The sequence below is a fragment of the Exophiala bonariae genome, assembly GCF_035927105.1.
Source record: "Exophiala bonariae strain CCFEE 5792 chromosome Unknown scaffold_5, whole genome shotgun sequence".
NCBI lineage: Eukaryota > Fungi > Ascomycota > Eurotiomycetes > Chaetothyriales > Herpotrichiellaceae > Exophiala > Exophiala bonariae.
In genome coordinates this window covers 986,097-1,012,947 of record NW_027042480.1, presented here as the reverse complement: position 1 = coordinate 1,012,947, position 26,851 = coordinate 986,097, and the positions used below count along the sequence as shown (strand labels likewise).

General features: G+C 49.8%; 10 protein-coding genes across 10 annotated transcripts; 1 reads left to right on the top strand and 9 right to left on the bottom strand.

Moving 5' to 3' along the window:
- Window positions 1-1,947: 1,947 nt before the first annotated feature.
- Window positions 1,948-3,479, bottom strand: LTR84_011128 (uncharacterized protein; the record flags this gene model as incomplete). The annotated part of the gene is made up of 3 exons (XM_064854661.1): window positions 1,948-2,175; window positions 2,246-3,078; window positions 3,161-3,479. The coding sequence occupies 3 exons, from the start codon at window positions 3,477-3,479 to the stop codon at window positions 1,948-1,950; spliced, it is 1,380 nt and encodes a 459-aa protein (XP_064709387.1).
- A 947-nt stretch (window positions 3,480-4,426) lies between these two features.
- LTR84_011127 (uncharacterized protein) lies at window positions 4,427-5,920 on the top strand (the record flags this gene model as incomplete). Its single annotated transcript, XM_064854660.1, has 6 exons — window positions 4,427-4,742; window positions 4,815-4,927; window positions 4,986-5,104; window positions 5,176-5,205; window positions 5,264-5,744; window positions 5,795-5,920. The coding sequence occupies 6 exons, from the start codon at window positions 4,427-4,429 to the stop codon at window positions 5,918-5,920; spliced, it is 1,185 nt and encodes a 394-aa protein (XP_064709386.1).
- Window positions 5,921-5,991: 71 nt separating this feature from the next.
- Window positions 5,992-7,224, bottom strand: LTR84_011126 (uncharacterized protein; the record flags this gene model as incomplete). The annotated part of the gene is made up of 1 exon (XM_064854659.1): window positions 5,992-7,224. The coding sequence occupies one exon, from the start codon at window positions 7,222-7,224 to the stop codon at window positions 5,992-5,994; it is 1,233 nt and encodes a 410-aa protein (XP_064709385.1).
- A 1,731-nt stretch (window positions 7,225-8,955) lies between these two features.
- On the bottom strand, window positions 8,956-10,759 carry LTR84_011125 (uncharacterized protein; the record flags this gene model as incomplete). The annotated part of the gene is made up of 3 exons (XM_064854658.1): window positions 8,956-9,469; window positions 9,517-10,488; window positions 10,545-10,759. The coding sequence occupies 3 exons, from the start codon at window positions 10,757-10,759 to the stop codon at window positions 8,956-8,958; spliced, it is 1,701 nt and encodes a 566-aa protein (XP_064709384.1).
- Window positions 10,760-11,889: 1,130 nt separating this feature from the next.
- Window positions 11,890-12,174, bottom strand: LTR84_011124 (uncharacterized protein; the record flags this gene model as incomplete). Its single annotated transcript, XM_064854657.1, has 1 exon — window positions 11,890-12,174. One exon carries the CDS (start codon window positions 12,172-12,174, stop codon window positions 11,890-11,892), a length of 285 nt encoding a protein of 94 aa, XP_064709383.1.
- A 744-nt stretch (window positions 12,175-12,918) lies between these two features.
- On the bottom strand, window positions 12,919-14,404 carry LTR84_011123 (uncharacterized protein; the record flags this gene model as incomplete). The annotated part of the gene is made up of 2 exons (XM_064854656.1): window positions 12,919-13,917; window positions 13,982-14,404. 2 exons carry the CDS (start codon window positions 14,402-14,404, stop codon window positions 12,919-12,921), a joined length of 1,422 nt encoding a protein of 473 aa, XP_064709382.1.
- A 1,009-nt stretch (window positions 14,405-15,413) lies between these two features.
- On the bottom strand, window positions 15,414-16,314 carry LTR84_011122 (uncharacterized protein; the record flags this gene model as incomplete). The annotated part of the gene is made up of 3 exons (XM_064854655.1): window positions 15,414-15,599; window positions 15,755-16,156; window positions 16,207-16,314. The coding sequence occupies 3 exons, from the start codon at window positions 16,312-16,314 to the stop codon at window positions 15,414-15,416; spliced, it is 696 nt and encodes a 231-aa protein (XP_064709381.1).
- Window positions 16,315-16,760: 446 nt separating this feature from the next.
- Window positions 16,761-18,122, bottom strand: LTR84_011121 (uncharacterized protein; the record flags this gene model as incomplete). The annotated part of the gene is made up of 2 exons (XM_064854654.1): window positions 16,761-17,889; window positions 17,938-18,122. 2 exons carry the CDS (start codon window positions 18,120-18,122, stop codon window positions 16,761-16,763), a joined length of 1,314 nt encoding a protein of 437 aa, XP_064709380.1.
- An 873-nt stretch (window positions 18,123-18,995) lies between these two features.
- Window positions 18,996-20,479, bottom strand: LTR84_011120 (uncharacterized protein; the record flags this gene model as incomplete). The annotated part of the gene is made up of 5 exons (XM_064854653.1): window positions 18,996-19,833; window positions 19,897-20,001; window positions 20,057-20,187; window positions 20,242-20,316; window positions 20,381-20,479. 5 exons carry the CDS (start codon window positions 20,477-20,479, stop codon window positions 18,996-18,998), a joined length of 1,248 nt encoding a protein of 415 aa, XP_064709379.1.
- Window positions 20,480-22,189: 1,710 nt separating this feature from the next.
- On the bottom strand, window positions 22,190-23,983 carry LTR84_011119 (uncharacterized protein; the record flags this gene model as incomplete). The annotated part of the gene is made up of 2 exons (XM_064854652.1): window positions 22,190-23,750; window positions 23,799-23,983. The coding sequence occupies 2 exons, from the start codon at window positions 23,981-23,983 to the stop codon at window positions 22,190-22,192; spliced, it is 1,746 nt and encodes a 581-aa protein (XP_064709378.1).
- Between the last annotated feature and the right edge of the window lie 2,868 nt (window positions 23,984-26,851).

Below are 26,851 nucleotides of genomic sequence, written 5' to 3'. Positions count from 1 at the left end.
CACCGATGAAATACTAATCGAACCAAAAACGTCTCCCGTGCCACATGTGAGTGTCTGGCGTTGCGGTTCATCCTCGGGACTTACCAGGAAGTCCGATCATTGTCCTGAACCAAATTATAAAATGAGTTCTCCCTATCATGCACATGTTCTGAAGCCTTGAAGTTGGGCAGCAGTGGACACTCGGTTCTCTAGCTCTTTTACAATATCAGACCTCTGCATGTTCCAGTCCGTCCACAAGAGACTTGTTCAAGTATAATGTGATGACAAAAGCCTGAACGAACGACCTACCTGGCGGTTGACTATTGTGCGAATTGAACTCGAATGACACGAGTCCGTGCTGGGCGCCTCGGTTGATGCCTGCCTCTACTACTCTAATGATTATTTGAGGCTGCCAGTCAGTGGGAAATTCATACTGATCGGGTTCAGATTTCTGTATCAGGAGAAGGCCCGTGCTGAGAGCAGAGGGTACTTTGTGGTCCCCTCCAAATCACAGATGCCCCCTCAGAGACTTGTACAGATTCCTCTGATAACCGGACTAATATTGGCCGTTTCGTCCGTACTTGCAAAAATACCATACATTGGTGCGATATTAGGATACTTTCGCAAGTAGAGACTGCGAAAATGTTTGCCCAAGAATGGTAAGCCGAGCTACATCGCACGACATGCGGGTTGCCTTGCATATTGGTCACACGGAATACCGTTCTTACTCCTGAAGATGACATGGAATGTTCGCAAACACCAGTTCATCCGAGAGAAAGTCGTACAGCAATAATCCCGGAGCCGAAAATGCTCCTCTCCTCAAGTGTCAACCAGTTCCTATGCAGCTGCAGCAGACGCTATTAGACCCTTCCTGGAAGGGAGTGACACCACAAACCTCGCCTTCAGGTTGTACCTTGCGTCTCCTGCCGCCGCGAACCATCGAAGGACCTCTCCGACAGCTTCTGATGGGACAATGCAGGTACATAACATTCTTCCACTTATTCCCAGCTTCGTATGAATCGCGTGATAGATGTATGCCTCGCTGCAGTGACAGCCTCTCGGAGCCCAGCGGCTGTACATGGAAAGCTCGGCTCTCACCTGACCCGTTACTAAGTCTGTTCTTGGTGATACAAGGCTGTACCTCCAACAATAACTGTGTTCGTAACACCAAAGCCTTGGCCTGCTCCAATCAAGCTCATAAATTGACAAGATTCGATCTTCGCCGGAAGTGTGTTCACCTCGCCAGCCTATTGACCAGACTTGAACCCATTTGTGGTAATCCGCAAGCGAGAGATTTGTCCTTTGCTTATCAGAGAACCAGGTACGCGAGGCAAACCATGTGAGATCTGGAAATGCCGGTTGTTTATGAACACGAGTCCAGATACTGTATTCTTGACTCGGATGCTCTGGGTTTGTAGTCCGAACCGGGATTGAGCATTGATATTTCAACGCACCGGGCCGGGTACAGAAATCATGTCCTCAAGCTTATCTGTGTACACCTCATGCTACAAGAGGAAATGCCATTCATCCTTTCTGCCTGGCATCAGCTGTGTTTCGCGGCTGTCGGATGGTAGTCCAAGACATGCCAACTTATTTGCGTCGGAAACCCCACAGAAACACTGACTCACGGCCTTCAGAGGAAGCCACGTCCCAATTCTGTGGGTATATTGTCCGAAGAACTTGTGAGACTATTCGTGCCCACAGTATCATCGACAAACCTTGGAGACATATACCAAACGCCCCGTTCTCCTACTACTGGTCGACTGTAAGTGAGTGGTCGGAACAGTGTGGGAGTCTGAAATATTTGTTGTCAACGATTCAAGGTATGATCACCTTCTATTATCTCTTCCACTACTGGTTCGGATGGGATAAGGGTCCCTGAACCCAATAACAGTAGTTCAACACAAGGCAAATCATGCCACAGCTCGCGCTGCCCTGTGGGTTCCTCAACTCAACCCTCCGAGAACCTCACGCAGAGCGTAGATTCAGATACCGTCCCTGTTGCGCGAGTTCTTTTGCTCTTGATGACATCTTTGCCACCTCCGCATTCAACCCTAACGAACTTGCTCCCATACTCTTGGTATCGAAGTTCAGACTGTGTTCGGTCAAGAACCTCAGCATCCACCCGTCTAGTTTATGTGGGGCAGGCTCTGTTGACAAAAGACACATGTCTTGAAACATGATCAGACGTTCAATCTATGTAGATCGTCAGCGATTGGATCCTCGAGAAAGTCAAGAGTTCGACATTCCGGTACAAGGCACTTACCATAGCAGAAATCGATGGCCAAAATTGCTTGAGTTCTATCAGGGCTTCAAAGTTTGTGTTAAGTTCTTGACTGACTTTCTCAAGTTCATCCACGCCACCAAACAGTAAGGTATGGACCAAGACAGAAGAAGAGACCGTCGCCATATGGCCAACGTTGGGATATACAACATCACACCCTTTCAGTTGCCGAGACAAGAGCAATAGAGAGCTGAAGGAGGAAGCATGGAACTTGCATCGTGTGATGTATGTCTGATGGATTGAGGCTATTGGTCGTTGACCATCGAGGAACCGGAAATAAAGCAAGATGGAGTAATGATGATAAGCCAAGTGTAGGGAAATCAGCAACCCACCTAGGCCTGCTTTCTGCTGCTGGCGAAGGGTTTCCTCGCTCATCTGTGCATCGGCAGGCAACCTGTTCTTCCAATCCTCCAGTGTCCAGGCAAGTTGCTCGACTCGTTGGTCCAGCTCGGGGTTGTGAGGTTCACCATTTGCAACGACACAATTGATCTTGTGAATAGGCTCGAACAGCGGCACAAGAGTCACAAGACACGACCATATGCCATGGCCTTGCGGGGTGGTGTTGGTGTTGGTGTTGGTGGTGGAACTTTGCTCGGGGCGTAGCGCCATGAAAATACTGTCGTTCATGGGCGGGTCGATTGTCGACTCAACATGCTTCAGTTGGCTGTATAATCCTTGACCACACATGCACCACAAATCAGTCATATACAGGGACCACCAAATGCGTCGTCTTATCTCTCTATCGATGAGGGAGACTTCGGTTTCCGAATCAGAATTATTCAAACCCAGGATCTCAGCCATGGCGGTGGCGATACCTGGCACGAGCTGTCAGCAACTGGTTGAAGATAGACTTCATCTTCGTGGGGTTTCGATATAACGAGGGATCCCGGTACGTACGAAAGAACAAAGCCTCTGAACCACTTTCGCCATGGCCAACACTCAAAAGCGCGATCAAAATGCACGCTTGAATGTTCTCGAGACATATATTCGAGAGATCCGCCTGGAGTAGTCGCTTCGATTCCGCCAGCAAGTAAAACCCTTGAGCACGGGTCTCAGGATTCGCCGAGAACTTGCATCCAATGGCGCAGATGGCGTACAGCACAGTTTGTTTGAGGGCACCGTCACGCACCTGCGCGCGGAGGGTGGCTGGATGGAAAATGCTGTGCGGACGACCGTCGAATTTGTCGAGATAGTGCTCCACCAGCTCGATTTCCATTCCCCGGGATAAATCTGGTCTTGGACGTGATATCGTCGTCTCCTCCGGAGTACTCGGGGCCTGACATGGACGCTGAAAATCATAATGCCCTAGTGGGGCTTCCAGGACCGTCATTTCCACAGCATAACCATGGAACGAGCGCGGAACAAGATGTCGTTGGCCCTTATGCCGACCCTGTGGCTTTCCTTCGCAGACCAACCGTCTCACCTGGCACGATGTACATGCTTCACTCGCCTTGTGGCGGATACACCGGCGTTTGGCTCGTCGGCAATGCATACATGCCGTTGGATTCCTCATCGTTTAGTCCCAGTAAGGACTGCGTCTTCGTATCAGTGAAGGGAATTAGTGGATGTTGGCAGTAATTTGTAAGCTCTTCTGAAGAATGAGAGTCCACACCACACGTACTCCATAGACCGGACGAAGCCCTCAAAGCAAAAGAAGACAACCAGTGCTGGGAACAAATGCACTAGTTAAACTAAATCCTGGGCCTGATCTCGGCGCCTACGGGTACGCAATTCGGAAGCGGCAACGGAAATGACTCTCAGTGGCTCGAATCCCGAACGCTAGCAGTGTTTCCGGCTTTCGAACCACTAAGAGATGAGCGGATCTGCGTTGGCGTATGTTCCAGACATAGGGCATCAAGAGGAGACATGTTTTGTGCGTAGAGTCGTGAGTGATCGTAAGCAAGATTTCGCTCAAGCCTGTGCTATCGTTGATCCTCAGGTCGCCTAGCATGGAATACTGCAGTATCCAGGGGCTTGTACCAGTGTCAGGTAGGTATCATTAAAGGTCCACATCTATTAGCTCCTTCATGTATATAAAAGCAAGGATTCTAGAGCTGTGGTCAGAGCAAATATATCTAAACGTTCCTGAATCTTCTCACTGCTGCTAAATACCTGCTTGGTTTACACAGACTCGCCGCCGGCACGCTAACCGATCCGCACACCATGTCCGCCCTCCTCCAGCCCATCACCACAGCCACAGGCCTCAAGTTGAGGAACCGCATCGCCATGGCCTCCATGACACGCAACCGCTGCATTGACGCCTACAAACCGGGTCCCGCCCATGTCAAGTACTATGCTGACCGAGCACGCGATGGTCCAAGCATCATCGTCACCGAAGGCGTCCTTGTCGATTGGGCTGGACTTCCGTGGCCGTATGCTCCCGTGATGGTCACCGAGGAGCATGCTGCGGCGTGGCGCGTGGTTGTCGATGCTGTTCATAAGGAGGGGGCGTTGATGCTTTTTCAGGCTTGGCATGCTGGTATGTTTGGATGGCTCGCTGGAGACTAAATCGGGAGACCAGGTGGTTGCTATATTGATGCGGTGCGTGCAGGGCGATGCCAGAACGACGAAATGCCTACCATGAAAGGTACAGGGCGTCCTGTGTTCGCGCCTTCTACGATTCCCGCTGAGGGGTGGAAGTATCGAGATTTGCCTGGCATGCCGGTTTGAAATTGTCTTTTCTTGAAACATGAGACTGCTCCCACTGACGGTGGTTCCAAAGGGCCATACCGCAAATGTGAAAGCAATCGATGACCCTCGAGATCTTATCGACACGTATCGACGGTCGGTATCGCTCGCCAAATCAGCCGGTTTCGATGGTGTTGAGCTTCTCTGTCAGGGGTAAGGCCTAGGCCTAGGCTAAGTTTCGCTCTGAGTTCGACTTGGAGAGACACACTGACTCCCATTACTAGCGGTTACCTGCCACAACAATTCTTGAACACGTAAGAGGACATCCGTCGCTGGGCTTTGTGCTCATTTGAACTGATTCTCCCATTGTAGGCGGGCCAATACACGTACCGATGCCTATGGTGGCACAGTCGAGAATCGATGCCGCTTCACACTAGAACTTGTCGATGCCATTTGCGAGATTTTCGGTGGACCTGAATTCATCAGCGTCAGGATGAGTCCTGTCGACACCCTCAATGACTCGGTCGTCACTTTTGAGGAGACGCAGGAGACGTACACGTATTTGATCAAAGAACTGGTCCGGCGGAAGGTCGGCTTCATCAATATTTGTCGACGTGGTGCTGACCTCAACGTGAAAACTGACGATGTTTACAGTCGATACCCTCGACCAGAAGGATATCCGCTGCCGTTAGGATATGATCCAGTATTGGATTTTAGCCCACTGGTCAAGTTTCCCGGTAGTGCCTCGTTGCTGATGGTAAATCAGGATTATGGCTTTCAAGAGGCTACGGAGCTAGTGGAGGAAGGAAAGATTGATCTCCTCATGATCGGAAGGCCGTTCATGTTCAACCCGGTACGTTGTAACCTCGCGAGGCAGTCAGATAGGGACTGATGTTGTGACAGGATTTGATTAATCGTATTGAGAAAAGACTTCCGCTCGCGATCAACGATCGAGGCAACCAAGTTTATTATGGACCGTATCATACGCCTGATGAGAATTATAATGATTGGCCTGTTGCAGCAGCTTGATCGCGTTATATATTCGGAATTTTTGAGATAGATCTGGCCGAGATGAGAACGAAGAGTCCGTTTTTGTCGTCTCATGGTAACTGCATCGCAGGCGCCACGGCGGGCAGATCGAACGACACCCTGTTATCCACAATATACTGGTTCCAGTCTGTCCAGATTGAATCTTGACCAATATTGCCTCCGTCAATCGAGAATGTCCCTTGGAACAATGCCTCATCCGAATTTGCGGGCAAAGTACTGTCAATAGCTGGCCACAGCGGAACTTGAAGCTGCGTAGGTTTGGGTGCCTCTGGCAGAAATTCGGGGTACTGCTCTGAAAGAGTCTTCCACGAAGATATTTTGTCAGACGAAAGTATATTAGACTCTTTCTTCGACTGCGAAAGTCCTGGCTGACGACTCTCATTTGTGGTGGTCGTTGTAAGAGGCATCTCTCGGTTTCGTACTTCACCGATATGAAAACTTCCATCGTACAGTAATGAAGCCCCAAGACGATTCGTGACGAAGAGGGAGCCGATCGTTGATCCTGAGAGAGTACTCTGTGAATGGCTTTGTGACCTTTCACGAATGATCTGAACCGCAAACTCGACATTGAGTGCGGCACGAGCGTGGTCGCGATGTGAAGGAAAGGAGCGGAAAATCTTGTGTGCCGCTTGCAAGGCTGACACGATGTCTTTGCGATTTTGCGTAGGAAACACCTGATTATCCCCAATAGCGACTCGAAATATAAACATAACAGCAAAGTAGAGGTCCGTGAAGTAGCTTTTGGGGTGAAATGTCAATAGTCCAACGGGGTAGTCCGCGATATTGGGACGAGTGGAGAGACTGATATCACTTATCGTGTTGATAAGTTGCAATGCCGAATGCAGGCCTTTCTGTACGACCAGATAGTGTTGAGCAGATATGCTTGTCGTGAGTTTAAGTGGTAGTGATGAAGACAAAAGGTCTGAAATGAAGACGAAACTTAAAGCATATAGGTAGAGTTTGGATCCAAGTAACAGTATCTCCAAATTTGGCGTCCATTCTGGAAAGTATTTGTCTTTGATCTGGTCTAGAAGGCGATCAAAAGTAGCCGAGTGGGTGAAATAGCTGGTGATACTTTCGTCTGTATCAATTTGTGATTGATAAAGACATGTAACTTGTCTGATTTCTGACTGAGCTGCTAGCGTTCTTGATTCATGACCATGCGTGGTCAAATTTACCACATCTCTTGCCCTTTCGAGCCCTTTAAATTGCATAGGGGTCGAGAACTTTGGAGCAAATCCTGAGAAGGTGCTAATTCTAATGCATGTTGTCAGAAAAGTCATACTTCAGTGGAGATAGGGAAGGGTCAAAATTTACGCAGTGCTCAAGTCAGCACAGGCCAACCAAGTTTTGTACTGAGTGGTGACATTCAAGTCATTTGCGGTGACACTACCGAATCCTTTCCAACTCCTAATTGGACTGGTCAGGGGCAAAGGTTTGTGACAGTGGAGTCGAATAGCAGCGTTGATGGCAAGTCCAATATGTTCCCAACAAGGGTCATCAGTATGATGTACTTGGGGAATGGGCCAAGTACATGCCAAAAGGATAGCGTGAACAGCCTCCAACGATTGCAAGGCTGACTGAATCTCGTGAGATAAAAGTTGGCGGTGGACTGTAACCATGTCATTGTAGAGGAAAGAGTAGTGCTGATGGAGTTGACAAGATACCATCGCGATTGTCCAGAAGAGCAATGGTGATCGATCAACTAGACCGGAAAGAGACTGTACTGGCTCTAAGAATGGTGCATGTACCAGAAAGAATTCCTCAAAGCTAATGGCAATCAATATTGAGGTATAAAATCTGGAGAGTACTGCTTACTGATCGAATAGATCGACTGCGCTCTGCCATTGCAAGGAAACGATTCCATGGACGAAAGAATTGCATTCCTGTGGCGTCTGATTCTGGAACCAATTGCTAGACAATAGGTTACTGGGTTCTCGAGAAGTGATACCACTATGCCCGTGTGGAGGAGTTTGGTTTGATGTTTGCCATGCCTCATCTTGGGGTGGAGCAAGACTTTGTCTGCCAGTCGTCATTGAGCGGCTAGTTGCAACTGGGCTTGACTGATTTGACGACCTGCTCATTGTAGTGAATTGTATCGACATATCTCTGGCGTATCTGGTCTTTATCAGGAACAAAGTCGAGCTCAATCTCTAGACTCAATACATACCTTCTGGTCGAGATGCGTTGAAAGCCTTTGTCGAAGCGGCATTCGTCATTTCTTTCCTTGCACCGGGTGCATGGTTTCTTCAACTATGACATGGTCAGAAGAGTTTCAGGCATCACGATAAAAAAACCTGCGTACATAGCCGTCACAGCCCAATTTTACTTGCCGACAGAAATTGCACGAGCGTGCTGTGCGGCCAGTAGGCATTTTCCTCAGCCTTTCGAACAAAGAATCCTTGGTAGCACTTATCAAGGCGTGTCATAATTTGTTTAGAGCAGCTTCGATTGCTTTCCAAGGTTTGAGGAGGATGAGCAGGATTCACACTGGACCGTCTTAAAGTTATACTGATCTAATGGGCGAGGTTGATAGACAACCTTTCAGCTTCTCAACAGCTGAGCCGAGCCACCTTGGAGGGAAGTCGCTGATCATACTGGGGGCCTGAATTTGAACAGCCACACTGGACTCGTGCTGAAGGCAAAGATGCAACACTCTGATTGAAGGATAAGGGGCCATTCCCATGATAGGAAAGACTAGAATATCTTAACACTGACAAGCTTAGAAAAATTGAAGGTGCCTAGATGTGACGAAGTAATCGTTGATGCTGCCTTGAAGGTGTAAATAATAGCAAGAAGTTGCTCTAGCGAAACCGGCGAAGCATTAAGACCACTTCGACCACCAGTCTTTTCAGCCAAATCTGACGGATTCATTTCCAACCCTATATACCTACTACTATCATTGTAACAGCCAACTCCAAAACACCCAACTAACAATGCAACTCGATCAGCAAATATTTCGGTTGGTAAGTTCCAATGGCAAACACTAGAATCCATCGACCACACTAGCCTGCTCAACTGAATTCTCGAGGTTTAGGAGACATCCATGAAAGCTCCATATTGTCCATATCACAGGACTCATTCGAGTTGACGTGACCAAACTTGTAACTAGGAGGTGGACTACCTGGTTCGACAGGCTTGTAGGTATCAGCCCATGTCGGCTTCGGCCTCTCAGTCCACTTGCTAAAGTTACGTGCCGAGACCTTTTCCTCAAACATTTGATCGAGCTGGATTGCCGTCCGGTCTAGCATTTCGGGTAGAACGAAATAAGCAAGGACGAACGTCGCACCGGTAATACCGACCCAGACATACCCGATCTTCGCTCCGAGATTCCCGGCATCGTCATTGTATATATATGGTGTTCCCATGGAGAACAATAGATTCGAAGCTCCACCAACAGCCCATGAGACACCGGTCGTCTTTGCTTTCAGGCGAAGCGAAGACGATTCACCTGTGATGACATATGATGCAGGCCAAACACCTAAGGACGCGGTAAGCGGCGCCAGATTTGTTGTGACGCCCACAATCCTGGACGTTATTAGTTTGGTATCTTTCTCGTTAAGGCGCCAACTTACCAGGCCGACCACTTGGCTGTGATAGTGCCAGCGATGCCCATGACCAGCCAAATACCGGTCAAGGGCAACAATGTGTTTAGAACAAGCTTTCGCCTTCCAATAAAAGTGAGTAACCACATGCTGACAATGGTCCCGGTGATACCCCAGAGTATACCAGTGAGTAAGAAGATGAAGCTTGTCGTGTCTTCCATACCGGCCTTTTGCAAGAAATAAGGCCCATCTCCAAGAATGGGGAGCCCAAAAAGCTGAGGGAGCACCGACCCAAATATCGCAAGACCAGTACGTCGAAAGTCGGTACCTTTGAAGCAGTCCACGTATGTTCCTGCTCTGGCCGCCTTCTTTTCCTCCTGGTCGACCGACTGCTTCAACTCGGTGATTTTTGCATAGGTGTCCATATGTGGCGAGTCCAATCGCTTTTGCGCCTTGATAGCAGCCGTGGTATTCCCTTTTCGTACCAGCCAGATTGGACTCTCTGGCATGATGATGGCCAGTATGAGAGGCAGTGCTGAGAAGGGCCACTCGGAAATAATGGCCGTCAGGTACTGCATCTTGCCGGTTTTGCTGTCCAAAGCCAAACATATGATGGCACTGACAAGCTGGCCAACCAAGAAGAATATGGGGAAGAATGCGAGGAGCGGTCCGCGAAGCGTTGACGGAAGCACTTCGGAAATGTAGGTCTGGGTTGTGGTCACGACCACGCCGATGGTGAGGCCTTGTGTGAACTTGCCTGCCCCAAGCACCACCTGCCGTTTGTCACCCGAGTATGCAGATACAAAGACAACTGCGACGCCGAGAGCAGAAGTCAAACTCCCAAACCCCAGCGAGACTCGACGCCCAAACCGATCCTGGAGCCACCCTCCGAAGATCGAGCCCACCATCATTCCCAGTGGAGATGAAGCATTCCACAAGCTCAGCCACTTGGAGGGTATCGACCATTCGTTCTTCGACTCGTTGAATTCGCCGTAATCTTTCCTACACAGCTGGTTAACTTTGATGATTACTGCCTTTTGAGTGGACAGCAGTCTTACTTGAACTCATCCAATCCGTACAAGTTGCCCGTCATCGCCATATCATATCCCCAGAGCAGAATGGCCGATGTGAGAGCAAGACAGATTCTCGACACCCTCGAATGCTCTTTCAGGCCTGCCCATAACTTAGGTTTCGGCGTTCGGGTCTTCGACTCTGACTGCGCGGACGTCTTGGAGGGAAGCATCGGGGCTGTCATCTCGTCATTGTTAGGCATATTTGAGACCATTTGCCTTTGACTTTCTTGAGAGTCCAAACCAGGGATATGTGAGTATTTGCCATTGACATATCTAGAAACCAACAGCGAACCGACTCAAAGTTATACTCCACGTCCATCCATTTACCTAAGCACCCCTTGGCCAAGATTAAGGTCGACAGCCAAGCAGGACCCTGGCGGGTAGGGCTGACTATCAAGATCCACAGTTTTGTTTCTGAGCGTAAACGGTATATGCTTGCGAAGGAGCTAGCACACTAAATCACGTCAGAACGTGCGATATGATACAGTTCCAATGCCACTAGAGCCCTCGGATGGAATCTAGCACTCTTTCTTCCTCACTAATGGACCGACAGAGTAGCTTTAAGCTTAAGACCAATCTGCCACTAACTATCTATACGAGGGGTCTCAATAAAGAGACCCAGAACTCGCACCAACTCCGCGCCACGGGCATCAAAGTAGACAAGTGGAAAGTTTTCTTGTGGCCTGGTCAGTATCAGCCTCCACGTTTCACCGCGTGAACGAGATCCAAATCATATTTTGCCTCTTTCAGTCCGCCAGGCCATACATCCTGTGTGGATGCTCGTTAGATCTAAGAAAAGAATATTTACGCCCTGCCCACATCTATCAGCTAGAGCAGCCCAAATCTCGGAACGCAAACCCGCCAATGCGTGAAGGAATCGCACATGATGTTTTCGCCTTGGTACGATCACAGGTACCAAGTAAGCTGCTCGAAGATGGAAGAAGTCCTTGAATAGCATGTGACCTGGTAGTCTTTGGTATCGTAGGACTATCGAGCAAGGCGTGCCACGGTGCTGAGCCTCAAACCGTGGAGGTGGGGGGATTTTGGCCCCTTTTGGCGAGCGTTTTGCGACTTTCGCAGTGAAGCAGCGCATTTGGCCGCAGAGGGATTATGATATTCACGAGATCATAGTTATTAAAAGAACTTCAAATGTGTCAACAGCTTCACCTTGATCTTCGAATGTCATACTTTCGCACTTCAGCTTTCCGCTACGGACATTAGAACGGTAGGTCTGGTCAACGGCTCGACGGCTAGTGCGGTCATATGATTACATTGAATGCGACCGTACAAGCATCTATGAGATCTTCTATCGTCGCTGCTGCAAAAGGATCTAGATCGCCCAACATCCGCCGTCCCAAGTAAACTCCAGATCTGGCGCCGCACTCAGCTCTGCATCACATTCTAGTTCACGATCCCGCATTCGAGCTTCGAATGCCGTGGGCAGCTCAGGTTCAGCCCAGTCAGCCCCATCTATGCTGCTGTTGCAGGCCTTTTCATCCCGTGCTGGTTCGAGGGAGGCCGCCATACCAGTGTGCTTGTTCGGCTTGCCGGGACACTCGTTCGTATTGTGTGTGTAAGCTCCACACGTTTTGCAATAGTTTGGGTCGCTGGCCATGTTCGTTCGAGACGTGTTATTAATTGGATAGATATATTGTTTTCGATATCGGGTAAGAGGAACTTTTGGGTGCGTTCTCCTTTGCAAAAGGCAAGGAAATTTGGGCTATTTATTTCTTTAGACTTTGCTTTTTGGGATCAGTGTTGTCGTGGGTTCTTGGTGGAAAGAGAAATAGATATGCAACGGTTTTTATACGCAGAGCACAGGCTGATCGAGGCTTCGTTTGCGTCTCTGACTCCACCCCTCTGTTGTGACAGTGATACCGATGGCGAGACTGGAGACTCGCACCAGACATAGACCATGAGAGTGTGTCCTGGAGACAAGTCATTGTGCCACCAGTCTGGACTTCATAGACTGGTTCGAGCTCAGACATGGCGAGGCCACGGTTATGACATGAAGCCAGCTCATGACTGTAATACGTCCAGTGACGGAATTTTCCAATATTGTCGTGGATTGTGTCGGTTTGAAGGTAGACGATGAGGCCGTTTGACGACCCGTAACAATCAGTGATAACTCTGGGGACCGAATTCAGATTTAATCAGCCTTCGACCACTCATATTCTTTGCGGCACAGAAGATATTTGACGCCATTGCGAAGCAAATGTTTAACCACCTCCGATGTTTGCGCTAGGGGAGCAGCGATGGAACGTTTCCTTCGCTCAGGCCCGATCAACCCTGTGACACAGGAAGTCACCGTGAGCAGCAAGTCAGGCTCAATACATTCAAAGGTTTCCATCCTTCACCATCATCTCCCCTTCCTTGCAACCCAGAATTGTGCCTTGTAAGCATTCTGACTCAAAGTCCTGTGATTGAACCCATACGGGGCGTAGATGCTTCTCACGGTCAGCTGGGGCAGCGTCCTATCACCGCAGCGGGCATGGGACTCGAGGAACTCGAATCCAACGGACTCGCTCAACTTGACCACCTCTTCCAGCGACAGCTGTAACTGGGCATTGTGGCTCCACAGCAACGGGCCGACGTTGATCCAGATTCCGCCGGGCTTGAGAAGGCGGTGGATGGTCTCGAGGTACGAGAACAGGTTGCGCGCCGTGTCGATGAAGAAGTGCGTGATCAGCACGTCTTGGCTGGCTGTCCATTGCCGCGCGTGGAAGGCTTGCGTGAAGTCTCCTTCGACGAGGGTCACGTTCGCCTTGGTGTGGGACGGAAGAATGTCAGGTGCGTGTACACCGCGGTGCAGTTCGGCGAGCGTGGGTTGATGTGACCAGTTGTCCGGGTATGGGTGGAAGTAGAGGGAAGAATGGATCTGCAGGGTCAGGAGATATTGATACACGGTGTTCATGTAGGGTGAAAATTCATTGGTGGTCACCTCGAGTCGCGAGCTCAGGCTGTCGAGGGAGGCGATCTCGTGGGCGAGTCTGTTGAGCCCAGCGCCTGGAAGGAGGACTTTGACGGGGATGCCTGCTGCACGATCAACGGGGCCTGCACAAAGTTCCTGGAGAGTTCCAAGCACGCAAGGGAATGTTGCGAGTCGTTCGTGTTGGCCGTCGAGTGACCACTCTCGCACCACGTGCTTGAGCGCTTGGGAGACGGATGTCCGGTCAGGCCTCAATGCATTTTCCTTGTCACTCTCGACAACATTGATAAAGGTATTTAACTCGTCCTCGGAGAGCTCATAGTATTCCAGAGCATGTCTAACGATATCGTCCACCAGGTGTCTGTTCAGCGAGAAGAGTTCTCGAGCCTTTGCGAAATTGGAGGTATAATTGAGTCCTCGTTCTATCATCTTTCCATCCACCATGTCCATCAGCAGTGTATGCCTCTGCACGGAGAGCAAGACCAAGACTTACCTTGCGCTGCGAGCTGGGAACCTTAGCATAGAGACTTTCCACACGCTCGACCTCGTTGAAATTCACCTCCTCGTATCTGCAAAACCCATAGAGTGCCGTTAGGAGGCGGTATCTCGAACCCTTCCGACCAGCGACGGACGATCGGCTGCTCTGGAGCTGTGCAAGTAATATCGCTCTTTGTTCTTCCTGTCGCTGGGAGCTCGTGGGTAAGTCGGGTATCCCTCCTGCTACTGTGCCTGGGGCTTGATGCTTGGCGTGGAAAACTCCAGTATCGGCGTGACGGTGGCCTGTAGGCAAGAGAGTCTTATATTGTTGAACATTGCTCGATGTCGCACTCAGTCCATTGATTCCTAAAGCGATATAGAGGCCATACGCGACAACAATGCTCAAGGCTATGCCGACGAGGGAACAACGTAGAGCCATGGCAGCGTCGTTTGTCAGGGGGGTTCATGGGTCAATTCGTGATTGGATCCGCATGTACACGCCAACTTATCTGATGAAAGCCATTTGGTGCGACGAACATGGCTGTGTTACTTGGTCATTCATTGCATGTCAAATGCAAAGTGAGGACCTTGAGAGCATTACAGCACATTGGTTGATGAGGTGGGAAGACATCAAGGCCGGTCTTCTTGGCCGCAGCCTTGTCTGACTTGGCGGACTCCATAGTTGATGCACAACACGACATGGAGCACTCATTGGGAACCGCATCTCAAAATGGTGCGGTCTCAATCAAGTTCATTCCAACTGGTTTTATGCTGGAGCTATCGTTTTCTTATGTACTGTTCATTAGGCAAGAATTGATTATGCTTCTACGCGTCCAATATATGTATGACTCAACGATAACTGGTTTCTTCTGGTCCGAGCAAGAATATACAGTATCAGCGAATGGCGTGGTAATTTTGTGTAGTTTTATTAGCAACCCTCTATATCTACAATACCGCGTATTTTTAGGTAAAGCTACTCCACATAGTAGAACTAGAGTATAAAGAATAGATCTTATGGGTTTAGAAGAAGATAAAATAAATTATTTTCAGGGAAATATCAACCTAAAGTACGAGAATTTAGGTAAAGGTTTTCGCTATTTAAGAGTCGATTTGCCATTACAAAATATTACAATTTTCGCCATTCGACTTAGGCGTTTCGTGGATGGGCGGCCGCCATTTGCATCCGGCGTCATTCATGCTTCGGACCCTAATAGATCTACCCTACCACGCGAGCAAAGTATAGAAAAGCAGGGCAAGTCCAAGCATCTGCCCTGGGACCACAGCCGATGGCGAGGCCGCTCCTGTCGACGAGGTCGCTGCAGCCGAGCCCGTGGCGGACGTCGTACTCGTGGCGGCCGCGTTCGTGGTGTTTGCTCCGCCCGCAGCTGCGACACATTCGTCTCTTGCATCGGTAGTTTGTTGAGCGGTACATGATCCTGAGCAGTGTTCTAGAGATTTTCCAGATTAGCATGTTTGACAGTCAAGACCAGAAGAGACGATTGACTAATTAGTACCTTCTGAGCCATGGCAATGACAATCGCATTGAGCATCTGGGTTACTGGACTCGTATTCTGCGGTGCACTGGTCCCTGGCTGCGTCGATCTCTTCCTCCGAGCATTCCCCGGAGCAGTGTTCTGCAAGTTTCAGGTCAGCTCAGGCACGATATCAATGTACGACCCGCCCTACCATCGGCATCATGGCAATGGCAAACACATGACGATTCAGCGACTGGCAAGTCCGTCGAATTGGAGCAATAGAACGCTTGGTATGTCATATTTGTGTCTGGAACGGTTTGGCCTTCTACCGACTCGGGAATGTACTCGATCGTCGCACAAGAGGATCCATTCGCCCCAGTCTCCGGATTAATGGCTGCGACATAGATGATCCCTATACCTCCAATTGCCAGAGGTGGCAGCGTGGCGTTCACACATAGATTACCAGAGTCGGGAATCGTAGCATTTGCGACCAAAGTTGTATTGAAGTCCCCTGCATCATTTATGGTGCTCACAAATTGATCCGAACCATTCGTGTTGCTATTGGAATAGGCAAAGCGAATGGCGACGAATTCGCCCGCATCACCTGATAAGGAGATGAAAGGATTTTGGGCTAGCCATGGACTTGGTTCTGTCGAGACACCACCACCGCAAAAGCTACCATTTTCCTGCTGGGCCTCTGTGAAGTCCCATTGACCCTGACCAAAGTTTAGCAATGTGACAGTATATCCGGTGGCAGTGGATATACCAGCGGATAGTTAATATTGATATGCGCAAGGGAATAGGTGGCACAGAGGCCTAAAGTAATAAATGGGCTAAGCATTAGAAAGATGAAGACTTTGACGAAACTGAGCATGATATGTGATGATCTTGGGGCGGGCACTGGTGTTGATAGCATTTGAGTCATAGCTAGGAGGCTCTCCTTGATGTCAACAGCTGCGGTATGCTAGACGCGCCCAGGAGAGTGCTGACTTGGTTCTGGTCGTTCAGTATCGTCGCATGATCGGATCGTGTTAGGGGCCAAGATACCACGGCGTGGTATAGGTATTTAGTGGCATCCACATCAATTGCTTCTTTCAAGGTTCTCACTTTGAGCCTTGGCAATCTGCGAAACCTGTCTTGTTAAATAGATAAATGGGAATGACAGTGGTTCGTTCTTTGTTCTTTGGATGAAAGAGTCCATGCTCGTTGGAAATGAATATTGACATTAAATCTTCTTAAAACCGAAACTCTGGGGTCAAATCGTTAGTAATAATGTAGCATGAAATCCAAATTGACTTTGTGTTGCATGAGCAGTAGCAATCACGCAAAGCCTATGATAGGTTCCAAATAATCGGGTCCGTCATTTTTTCCTGCAAGCACGTTTTGTACAAAACCAAAAGCACTCGCAGGTGTGTCTGTCGGGCCGACAGTTTCATACATCCTGACTGTCCAATCATCCGAGACAAACCTCTCAAGACTTGGGAGGGCCTCAACTGTTTTCTCAGAGATATCTGAGAACGGAGGTTCGAGAGATGCTTTCAGGGATTCGAATTCGGACATATCGACAATTCTGAGTTGTTTCGAGGACGATGAATCTGAATTTTTGATCCTCTGAGCAACAAATATGCGCGTCTGTGTTGTAGCCGACATTGAGATCTTGTCGATGAAAGAACCAATGACCTCGACGCGTGAGTTGTAACTGCCTTTCAACACCGAGAGTGTTGACAGTAGTGGGATTCCACCAATGATGACAACCTGAGCTAGCTGTGAATCTGTTGGGGAACGACGAGTCCAGCCTCTCAAACGCCGCTCAATGGTACCAACATGGCTAGGTGCACGGCTCAGTTGACGAAGGTGCTGAAGAAGGAGACCATAGAAATGATACGCCGGAATGATCTCAGTGGGTGGATATGATCCAACCAATTCGGTGACGAAATCCGTGCACTGAGAACAGTCATGAGAGCGGTTGGAGGTTTGCTGCGTATGAGCAGGATGCTGGAAAACAAGCATGTGTCTGAAACTCTCAAGGAAGTGGTAGATGATCCAAGCCGACACGTGAAATCGTTGCTCAAGCCTCCGTCGGTAAGGGGAGAAATCTTCGAAACGAGGACAAGAAGGAATCATATAGACTTTCATCTGGACGAAAGAGGCGATAATGGAGAGCATCTTATCGATCAGAGTTTTTCGTCGAATCATTTGCAGCAGATATCTCTCACTTGGACATGGCCGTGGCTGAGGATAGAGCAGCTGAACACATTCGAAATCATGACTAGAAGGGAAACTGTGAGCAAGGAGGGCCCGTGTGATCTGAGCAGCATTGGCTTTCAAGATGGCATTGACCGCACGAGAGGTAAGTCGAAGTGCCAGAAAGTCGCTGTTGGCGAGATGGCAGACGATATGGGTGATGATCTCATCGGGGAGAGATAGTAAAGCCTCGCCCAATGTTGATCTAGGGTCATAGTCAGTAACCAGATATCCTGGTAGCAAGGAAACTGACCCTGCTAGAGTTGAGGTCGAATCTGGAACCGAGTTGGTCCTTTTGGATCGGGTCAAACGCAAAGACAGCCCGACAATACTGGACTTTCGAGGCCCATCAGCGAGGGAAGGTCGACGTGAGCTTTCTCCACTGGAGCCTCCTGTCTCGTCCACGAGGGTCTGTCTTCGAAGGACACCGATAGGCATCGTTGGAGGCACGCTGCGAGCTCAATGGCGGGTCATGCACAGTTCAGGCGTCGTCAGGCTCTTGGTGAAGACATGAATATGAAACAGAGTGGCAATCCCCGGCGAAAAGTCTGAAAGTCTCCAATCCTCGGCAGTGATCTTGGCAGTCAGGTGCGTGTGCTTAGCTTTCCCTGTTGTACAAGATGATGAACTCGAATCTGATGAGCTGGAAAGTATGGTTGCTCGTGAGACTCGGGAAAGCGCGGGTCGAGATGCAGACCAAGTCGAATGGCCGAAGGGGTGGGGACCTTTGCCAAGTACGTTGCGCAAATGCGCGTTACACGAGAATGAATTATGAATACGAATACAGATAAGAAAGATAGGTAGTGATGATTCCAGCGCGAGAATGTCAATAACGAGGGTATGCACTGGCACAAGCACCGTGACGATGACACGTTGGTGGAAGATGAATCAAGAATTAACTTTAGTTGAGGCCAAGGAAGAGGAACGCATGATGCAGAATGATCGCCAATGCAGGTTCAGAATGCCACTTGTAAGTTAAGCATGACACGCGAACCCGTTAAGTAATCCTTCGGTGCCCAGGGCCCTTCGTTGGTGACCGGACAAGAAGAAGCCCCGACTCCTGCCTTGGCCGCATTCACGCTCGGGATGGCCTTGTCGTCATCATTCAAGTTGAGATCCCGCCGGAATGTATTCACCTTTTGGCAGATGACGGGCCGATTACTTATGTATGTTTCGAGACAAAAAGAGCACTGGATCATCATCATGGGCAGTCAAGGTGGCGGATCAACCAGCGACCACTCCTTCTAATGTATGTCTATTCACTTCTCCATCGAACAACTTGAGGCTTGCAGAACCAAAGGCCAGTGGTACTCAATACTTGGTTCTGCTGGGCAGAGTCTTCATCTGATCCATGATGTTACCCTCAATGCCAAACTGCGCATAGATCCATTTGAGAATGATGAAGAAGCTGTCCGGCTCTCCCATGTGCTTCTTGCCCTTGACCAGCCGAGCTTCTTTGGGAAGACCATGCTCCAGCGCCACAAACAAATCGTCAACCGGGAAGATTTCATCGTCGTTGCCATTGACCAGGAGAACCTTGGTGCATGGCTTGTCCAGCGTTCCATCGTTGACCAACGAGAATTTGCCCGCCTCTTGTATGAACGACTCTAGGTCTGGGTAGCCGAACTTGTATGTCAGCGTGTTGGCCAGATCGAATGGATATTCCAACTTGTTCACATTTTCGAGCCATTCTCGGTCGAACATGTGATGTGCTCCTCCACCCAAGCTCACACTCCCCAGTAGCCGATCCTTGTGGGTGTGCGCAATTCGCAGGGCGTAGTATCCACCTGTTGAGAATCCCCAGACGATGATTTTCTTATTGTCAATGGCCTTTTGTGTATCGATCCAGTCCAAAACGCTGGACCACTGTCGGTCTGGACTCGTAGGGTCTTGTCTCGCGGCCGGTGAGTCTCCAGTACCGGGGATTTCGGCGATCACGGTTGCAATGCCCTTTTGTAAAAATCCTTGTTGCCAGACCGCCAATTCGGTGCGATATCCATCGAGGCCAGTGATGATCAGAACGGTTGGGGCTGGCTTTTCAGGCGTCGCGCCAGGAGGAATCAGGAGATTGACTGGGACAACATCGCCCTCGCCCTCAATTGCATGTTTGTGAGGAATCCGCACTTCTCGGATGGGATGCTCCATGAGTCTAGACGCTCAGTTGTCAGCCGAAATGCTTGTGCTTGCCCGCTGCCTTTTCCGTGAGACTCACGCTGCGCCCTTGTAAAAGGTCTCAGTTCCCACTTCCCAAGCATATTTTTGCTTCTCCGACCGTGGCGTGGGGAATCGAGAGATTCGGTATAAAGCAGCACTCCGCCTAGGTCCAGTGTTAGCTGCCATATATCTCTTCATAGCAGTCTGTCACAACGTACAGATAGTATTCCGAGGCCTTCTCTTTCTCCCCAGCCTTTTCGGCCTGCTCGGCAATTTGGCTCAATTCCTCGGCCTTGGGGAAGTAGTATGGGGCATATTCATCCCAGTTGTAAGGTTCTTTCAATCCGGCCTTTTGGAAGATCAGCCAAGGGCTAAGCCAATGGAGGGGGAACAGACTTCATACCTTGATGATCTCTTGTGCAACTGGTTCAAAGTCCTTGATACTGCCGAACATGAACGGATAGACGCCCATCTCGCACTGGAAAAAGAGGAACAGGTGAGCATAGTGTTTGATGGTAGAGTGCGAGCACCGCGGCACATACTGGTTTCTTCCACTTGGTCTCCCATAGTTTTTGGTAGGACTCGTGGTGGATCGCAGGCTTGGTGATTGCGTCCTTGATGTAATACTTTTCGCTGGCCATGTTGAGGAGATTTCGATCGATGCAGACAACCGGTTCAAACTGATGTGCTCGATACCCAAGTAAGGATACTCAACGGAATGCAGAGGTGAACGCACAATGTTTGTATACCTAGGTATGTAAGGTCAGAGTCGCGGTGTGGGAAGTGTTTCACTGCCCAGCGGCGGCGATTAATTTCCAGTCGGACGAGCTGGACGAGATGATGACCGCTGCCGAATGAGGGGGACCAGGGACCATCTTCGCGCCTACCCACCCCTGGGCCCTGATGGGGAAGCCACTGGCACATCAAAGTCCGAATGGTGGATGGTGATTCGTACCAGATCGAAGAGTCGGTCATGCGAGTTCGTACAAAGACAGCACACGATCATTGTAGCGGACTCCATCGGCCATGCACTGCCCAGCTGCCCTGGTGAGCCTGAGTGTACTAGGGATGGGAGAACGAATTTCTGCCCCTCTACGGAATACCTCAACTTGAAGGCCAAGGCTCCTAATTAATACTCGCCTTCCCACTTTGGGGAGAGGGGCGAGGGGTGAGGGGCCCAAGGACTCGGAGGCTGAGATCATCACTCCTGCCACAAAGCATACCGAGTAAGAGTACTCGGTAGACCTGAAAATCGCCGCCATGTGGCAGGACCGTGGACAATCAGACTTCGAGCCTCTGGGGTCCCGTCCGTTCTTCGAAAGTATAAATCTCACAGGGTTTTTCCTGTGTCGTCCCAAGAACGAGATTATCACAGAGCATGCTGCACGACTCGAGATCCCCGGAGTTCGAGATCCGTGATCCATTGAAACGAAAATCATGGCATCATCCAAAGGCCTCCCACTTCGCTGTGGTGGGATTTGAGATGTTATTCTTCGGTTACCACCTTGAACGAGGAGAGCTAATCTAGGCATGAGTAGGTGCCAAAGAGCCTTTTGGGACTCGAGGCGGTTGAGGCACCAGAAATGGCACCTGCAGTAAACCCACGGGCGCTAACAGCAAAGGTGCAGATGGTAGCATTGGGACAATGCTTTAATCCCGCCTAGTTTTCTGATTCCATGCCACCCTAGGTGTTTAGGTCTGTGCGCCCCAGTGCCGTGTTACGATGCTTGGGTACATGCCAGGTGCCGACTCAACAAAGTCGGCTCTTGATTCCTGGGCTCCTCAAGTCCGGCGCCCTTCAGAAAGCCACACCGGGACTTCCAACTCGTGCTTCACGCAATGGGTAGTTGCTCGTGATGCGAAATCTTCACCAAGACCAAATAGCATCATCGATTGAGGCCTTGACGGGGCTTACCCTTCCCAGCCGAGTGATCCTAACCCTATTGTCGAAACCCCCTTTTCTCCCAGATGAACCGTGTACAGTTGTGCTCACTGTGGCACGATATCGTCACCTCCCAGCTCGAGATCTGAAGCCGGAGGTCTGTCTAATGGCCGAACTCGCAGCCAGAGCCTATGAACTAGGCTTGCCAGGAATGAAGACTCGAATCCAGTTTTGAGGGGATCCGTTCGGAGCCGTCATTTGTGGTTATCCCATTTCGTGATCGAGGCCGGCGGTCGTAGCGGTTGCTTGTCGACTGTTTAGTGTCAAATCTGAGTGTACATCGATGCTGTTCCGCAGAACTCGTAGGAAACCTTCTCGACTGTTTGAAGGGATTTCAGATTGCAAAAATTGTTTGAGCGGGAGAACCGCTGGAATTGCGTTAACATCTCCAACATATATTATAACCACCTCAGGCTTGTAGACGAGTCGGGCTAGATCGGGATATCCATATGTATTTGGCCGCATTTCCTCCACGACCAAGTCTATAAACCATTGGTGGGATTGCAGATTCTCCAGTAGCATCTCCCTTGAGTATTGACTTGAGGTGCATCTTGGCTCGATTGGTGAATGGATGTTCGGGCCCCCAGGCATCTCTACAGATGTCGACCACATGCTGCATGGTTTCGTTGGCTTCTTGTTTGCGGCCGAGTTTGTTGGAAATTTCGGCCATAGCTCTCAGGCAGCGAACATAAATCTCTCTCTCCTCCATTCTGGGAAGTGATTCTGCTCGTTCTAGGGCCGTTTTCAATGCCTGAAGTGACTCTTTATAATTTTCGAGATGGAAGTAGGCCTCCGAGGTAGACCTCAATGCGTAACACACTTCATAACACTGTTTGCTCATAGTAGTCTCAAAAGCGTCGACAAGCTGCTGGAATCGAATTGCAGCTTCCGCATACCATTTCCGATTCAAAAGACAGGTTGCAAAGGTTTGAAGTAAAGCTATCGTCTCGGGGTGAAAGTAGCCAATTGAATCTTGAAAAAAGTCCAACAATTTTCGGAGTGTGGATTCGGCCAGCCAGGCCCGAGATATGGTAGCTTGACTCATGTAAGTGGCCACAAGATAGATGGGGTGCTGATCTGACTCGGACACCGCTTTGGCCAGGTCTCCTAGATGCTGTAGAAGCATGAGCAAAGGTTCTTCGTATCCAGTACCGTCGTGGCGAATAATCAAATCAAAAATGTAGATCATGAAACCAACGTGATCATCTTTGAGCAGTCCTTCGATGAGCGCAAAGGCCTTGTAAAAATTCTCAAAAGCCTTATCCCTCTGACCATCCCATAGGAATGAATAACCATGATACATGGAGTAGTAAAATCGGTCAGCGACTGCATCGTCCGACGTTGCGGTCCAGGTACCCGTGGTGTTGCTGATTGACAAATTCCGGGCCTCAAACAGTCGAACATAATGACTCTTGAGGTTGAGGAAAATAGTATCCAGATAGCGCTGATCTGCAGCCGACGCGTTCGATGGGGCAACAGATGCTTCGACTGAGAGCGTCCGAAAGGGAGGGATTGGCGAAAGCATGGGTATATTCAAAGCTGTCTGGAGGGCTTCAAGACAATTCTCGGCAATGTCGGAGGGGTTTAGCGAAGTCAGGAAACCTGACTTGTTGGCATCATCAACATCCATGGGACTTCGGGTCATCTCATAGTCGCCACCATCGGGATAGTGGGTGTCGAGCATATCGGCATGAGATGACAAGGGGGTCGTGGCTTCAGCATCCTCCGGGGAAGACAGCTCTCCGGTCGGGTCTACATTCTCCAAGAGACTAGATGGGTCTTTGATTCCCTTTCGATTGAAGTAATGCAGGGCATCGGCCAGAGTGACTTGTCTGCCTCTGACGAGAAACACTTTATCCTTGTCGTCGCCTTTCTGCTGAAGACCCTGCCGAACCAAGTCCAGCATTTCGTGCTCCTTTTTCTTCTTGTCGAGTCCCCAACTATGGAGTCTGCTTTTGTACATGCGTTCGCTAATGGGGTGGTCAGCAGATAAATGCAGCAATGACAAGTCGACCTACGTGGGAGCAAAGTTGAATTCCCGCTTCAGATACTCTGCGACCTCCTTCAAGGTGCGGCCCTCTTCAAAATACAGCTGGGTGATCAGTGGCCGATGCCTTCGCCATTCTTCGCTGGTGTAAGAGTTGGAAGAACGTTTGGAAGGCCTTCCCTTCCGATCAATTGGGGAAGCATCGGGTGAAACCATGGTGGACAGGCGCTGGTGTGGGTTTCAAGTACAGCTCAATTAAAGCATCCTAATCGATCGCATCCTACGGCTGGCGGTGGCCCCGACGAAAAGTTGAGTTTCTCAACTTGAACGGGTTTGCTTCGTGCACGCGCACCGCGCTGAAGTCAATGACTTGGAAATTAGAATGTACAGGAGTCGAAGAATGGGTGCAAAACATGAAAGCCGAACAGGAACGACAGTACCACGGTCAGACGCCGAGCATAGTCGCGTCGATGCTCTTACGAAGGCGTGGGTATTGCTGTTGCTACTCGGAGTGTGATGGTTTGCCTGAAGGAAGTCGTGCTGGAAGTTGAAGTCGTGAGTCGTCGGTAGTGGCAGCTGAACAACTGATTAGGCGGCTCTAGTTAGCTAGGCTTGGCTGGGGGATTACACCCGGCGTCAAAGTTGAGACCACGGGGTCGATGGAAGTTCTGGAAAACAGAGACAGTGGCGTGCGAAGGAAAAGAGGGTCGAGGGCCTCGTTGTAATTAAGAACCCCGTTAATCTGTATTAGAGGTGCCAGTGTTTAAATGCAGGTCACAGGTGGACATGGGACATCGTGCTGAGCAGGTGGGGATACCCAGTCACTCCCAGGCTGGTTACTGGGTATGAAAGACCTCATTCACTGGCAATGGCAAGGTCAAAAGGTCAAAAGGCCAAAAGGCCAAAAGCACGACCCTTACCCCCCGTGTCAGCTCTTACCGAGAGTCCATCCAACCTCAAAGTCACTAAAATGGTGGGACCACGCGATTCCTGATTCCTCGGACTCACAAAAGTACCTCGAAACGGGCTACTGGGAATTAGCGATTTGCTCTCTGTTCTGCTCTGCCGTCCGTCCTCTTGCCGTTTGTGGGAACTTGCATACGGAGCAGGGTCATTCTCTTCATTACAGCCCTTCATCGTCTGCATCGTCAGATTGATGGAGAATAACAGTTTGAGAAGCAAATGTACTAGGACCCCCATTTCCTTTGGCGCCCTCGGCCACTTCTCACCCATATTGGTGATGGCAATGGCCACCTACGTAAGGATGCCCACCTGAACACGCACAGGTCATTCAGAAGACAGCGGACCTAGTTCTCACTTAGGCAAGGGCACCCTGCTCCCTATTCCAACCATCATCCAGCCTATCCGTGCCCGACAGTGGCAGTGCAACTTGTCGGTGCTGACTACAAGCCTAATCCAGCCTGAAACCTGAGATTTGATGTCGCAGGTGAGCTGCTCTTCCATTTGGGGGTCAAACTTTATGTGCTAGGGGTTTTCGCTGATCATCATGGACCGACTGACTCGCCTCAATTGCCCAACCATCACGGTAAAAAGTACTGGAGGTCGACATGCTTGTCGCAACATGTTGTCTCATTGGCATGTCTCGACCACCTACACACGACAACTCTCCGGCGGGCTGGTCCTTGGGCAGCTTTGGCCTGGTTGTGGCCTGGACTATCAAACCTTAGACTGATCAGGAAGGTCCAAACTCTACTGCGCCATTTCAGATCTCCTTGGACATGATTCAAATTCGTGATCTCTCATCAATGAAACGCGTCATCTTTTTTTGATGGTACTCATATGTTTAAGAAATAGTGGTCGAACGGGGAGCCACATGCGGAACTTCACTTTTCACAGTATGTGCTCGCTGTACTTCGTAAGTGTGCCTGCCATTTTGCATTTCTTTGAGCACTTGATTGCACGAGACGAGGTGGAGCGCTCCTGAGCGCTGCAACCTCCCTTGGGTGATCACGATTGCTGGAGACAAAAGCCAGCAATCTGTTCTCTTGATTCAAGATTCAAGATTCAATCGTTTCTCCATATCCCTTTGGAAGTTCAGTGGGTACACCAACAGTCATACAATAGATACTGCCAACCTCATGGGAATCAGGTCTAATCCAACTTCTCGCACCTGTGTGCATGGAGCCACTTCCCATCTTGATCCCATGATTTCCCGAATATACTCGGGAAAGCTCGAGTCAGCGAGTGCCTCATCCACGGTTTCATTAAGGCCTCTGATCGAAGAACAAGTGAAAGTACCTATGCCCACATCGTCCAGGAACGGTAAGTATACCTCGATAAGAGTGGTCCTACAGTCTTGAGGGATGATGCACAAGTGGAAATGACTCCTGAAGCTGAGACTAGTATTTATATAAAATGGTATGCGGTCTGTGGGAATCTTTAGGGCTGGGCATTTTGCTGGTCGAAGCTCCATGCCCTAGGCGTGTGCTCTCGGATGAGCCAGCCCCTGTCCACACCTACCGTAATTAGATAAAGCGTGATTTCCCGGGATTCTGATTCCCCATTTTCCGAAGCACCCCAGATTGTCCCCAGTGACATGGAAGCTGTGCATTCAATCCCAGTCAAAATCACTTTGCTACCTTACATTTCTACTTCTGTCTCATGGTCCCTCAACCTTATGCTAGCAGGTTCAGGTCGTCCCCGCAAGGCTTGTGGCCACTGTAAGAGCCAAAAGGTAAGCCGGACAATACCTGGACATTCATACTCAACTCTTCCTGACTAATAGGTAAAAGGTGCGGTGCTCCAATGAAAGGCCAAGTTGCAAAAGATGTGCTCGCTTGAGGAGGACATGCATCTACGCAGACGCGACTTCCAATCATGATGTCTCACAGTCGACAGGAGCAATATTGCCTCCTCCCTCAAAATCGACACAAGGGAATTACTTGCCCTTGGCGACCACTTCAAATCCGTCGACCAACTCTTACGTCGAGGCACAGCACTTTGGACAATTGCCTCCTAGGCCGCCGACCCAGGAGAGTTATCTCGGCATTCCAAGGGCGCTTTTATCGAACTTGATTGATGTCTTCTTTTCCCACATCTATAATTCTTCCCTTCTCCTGAGAA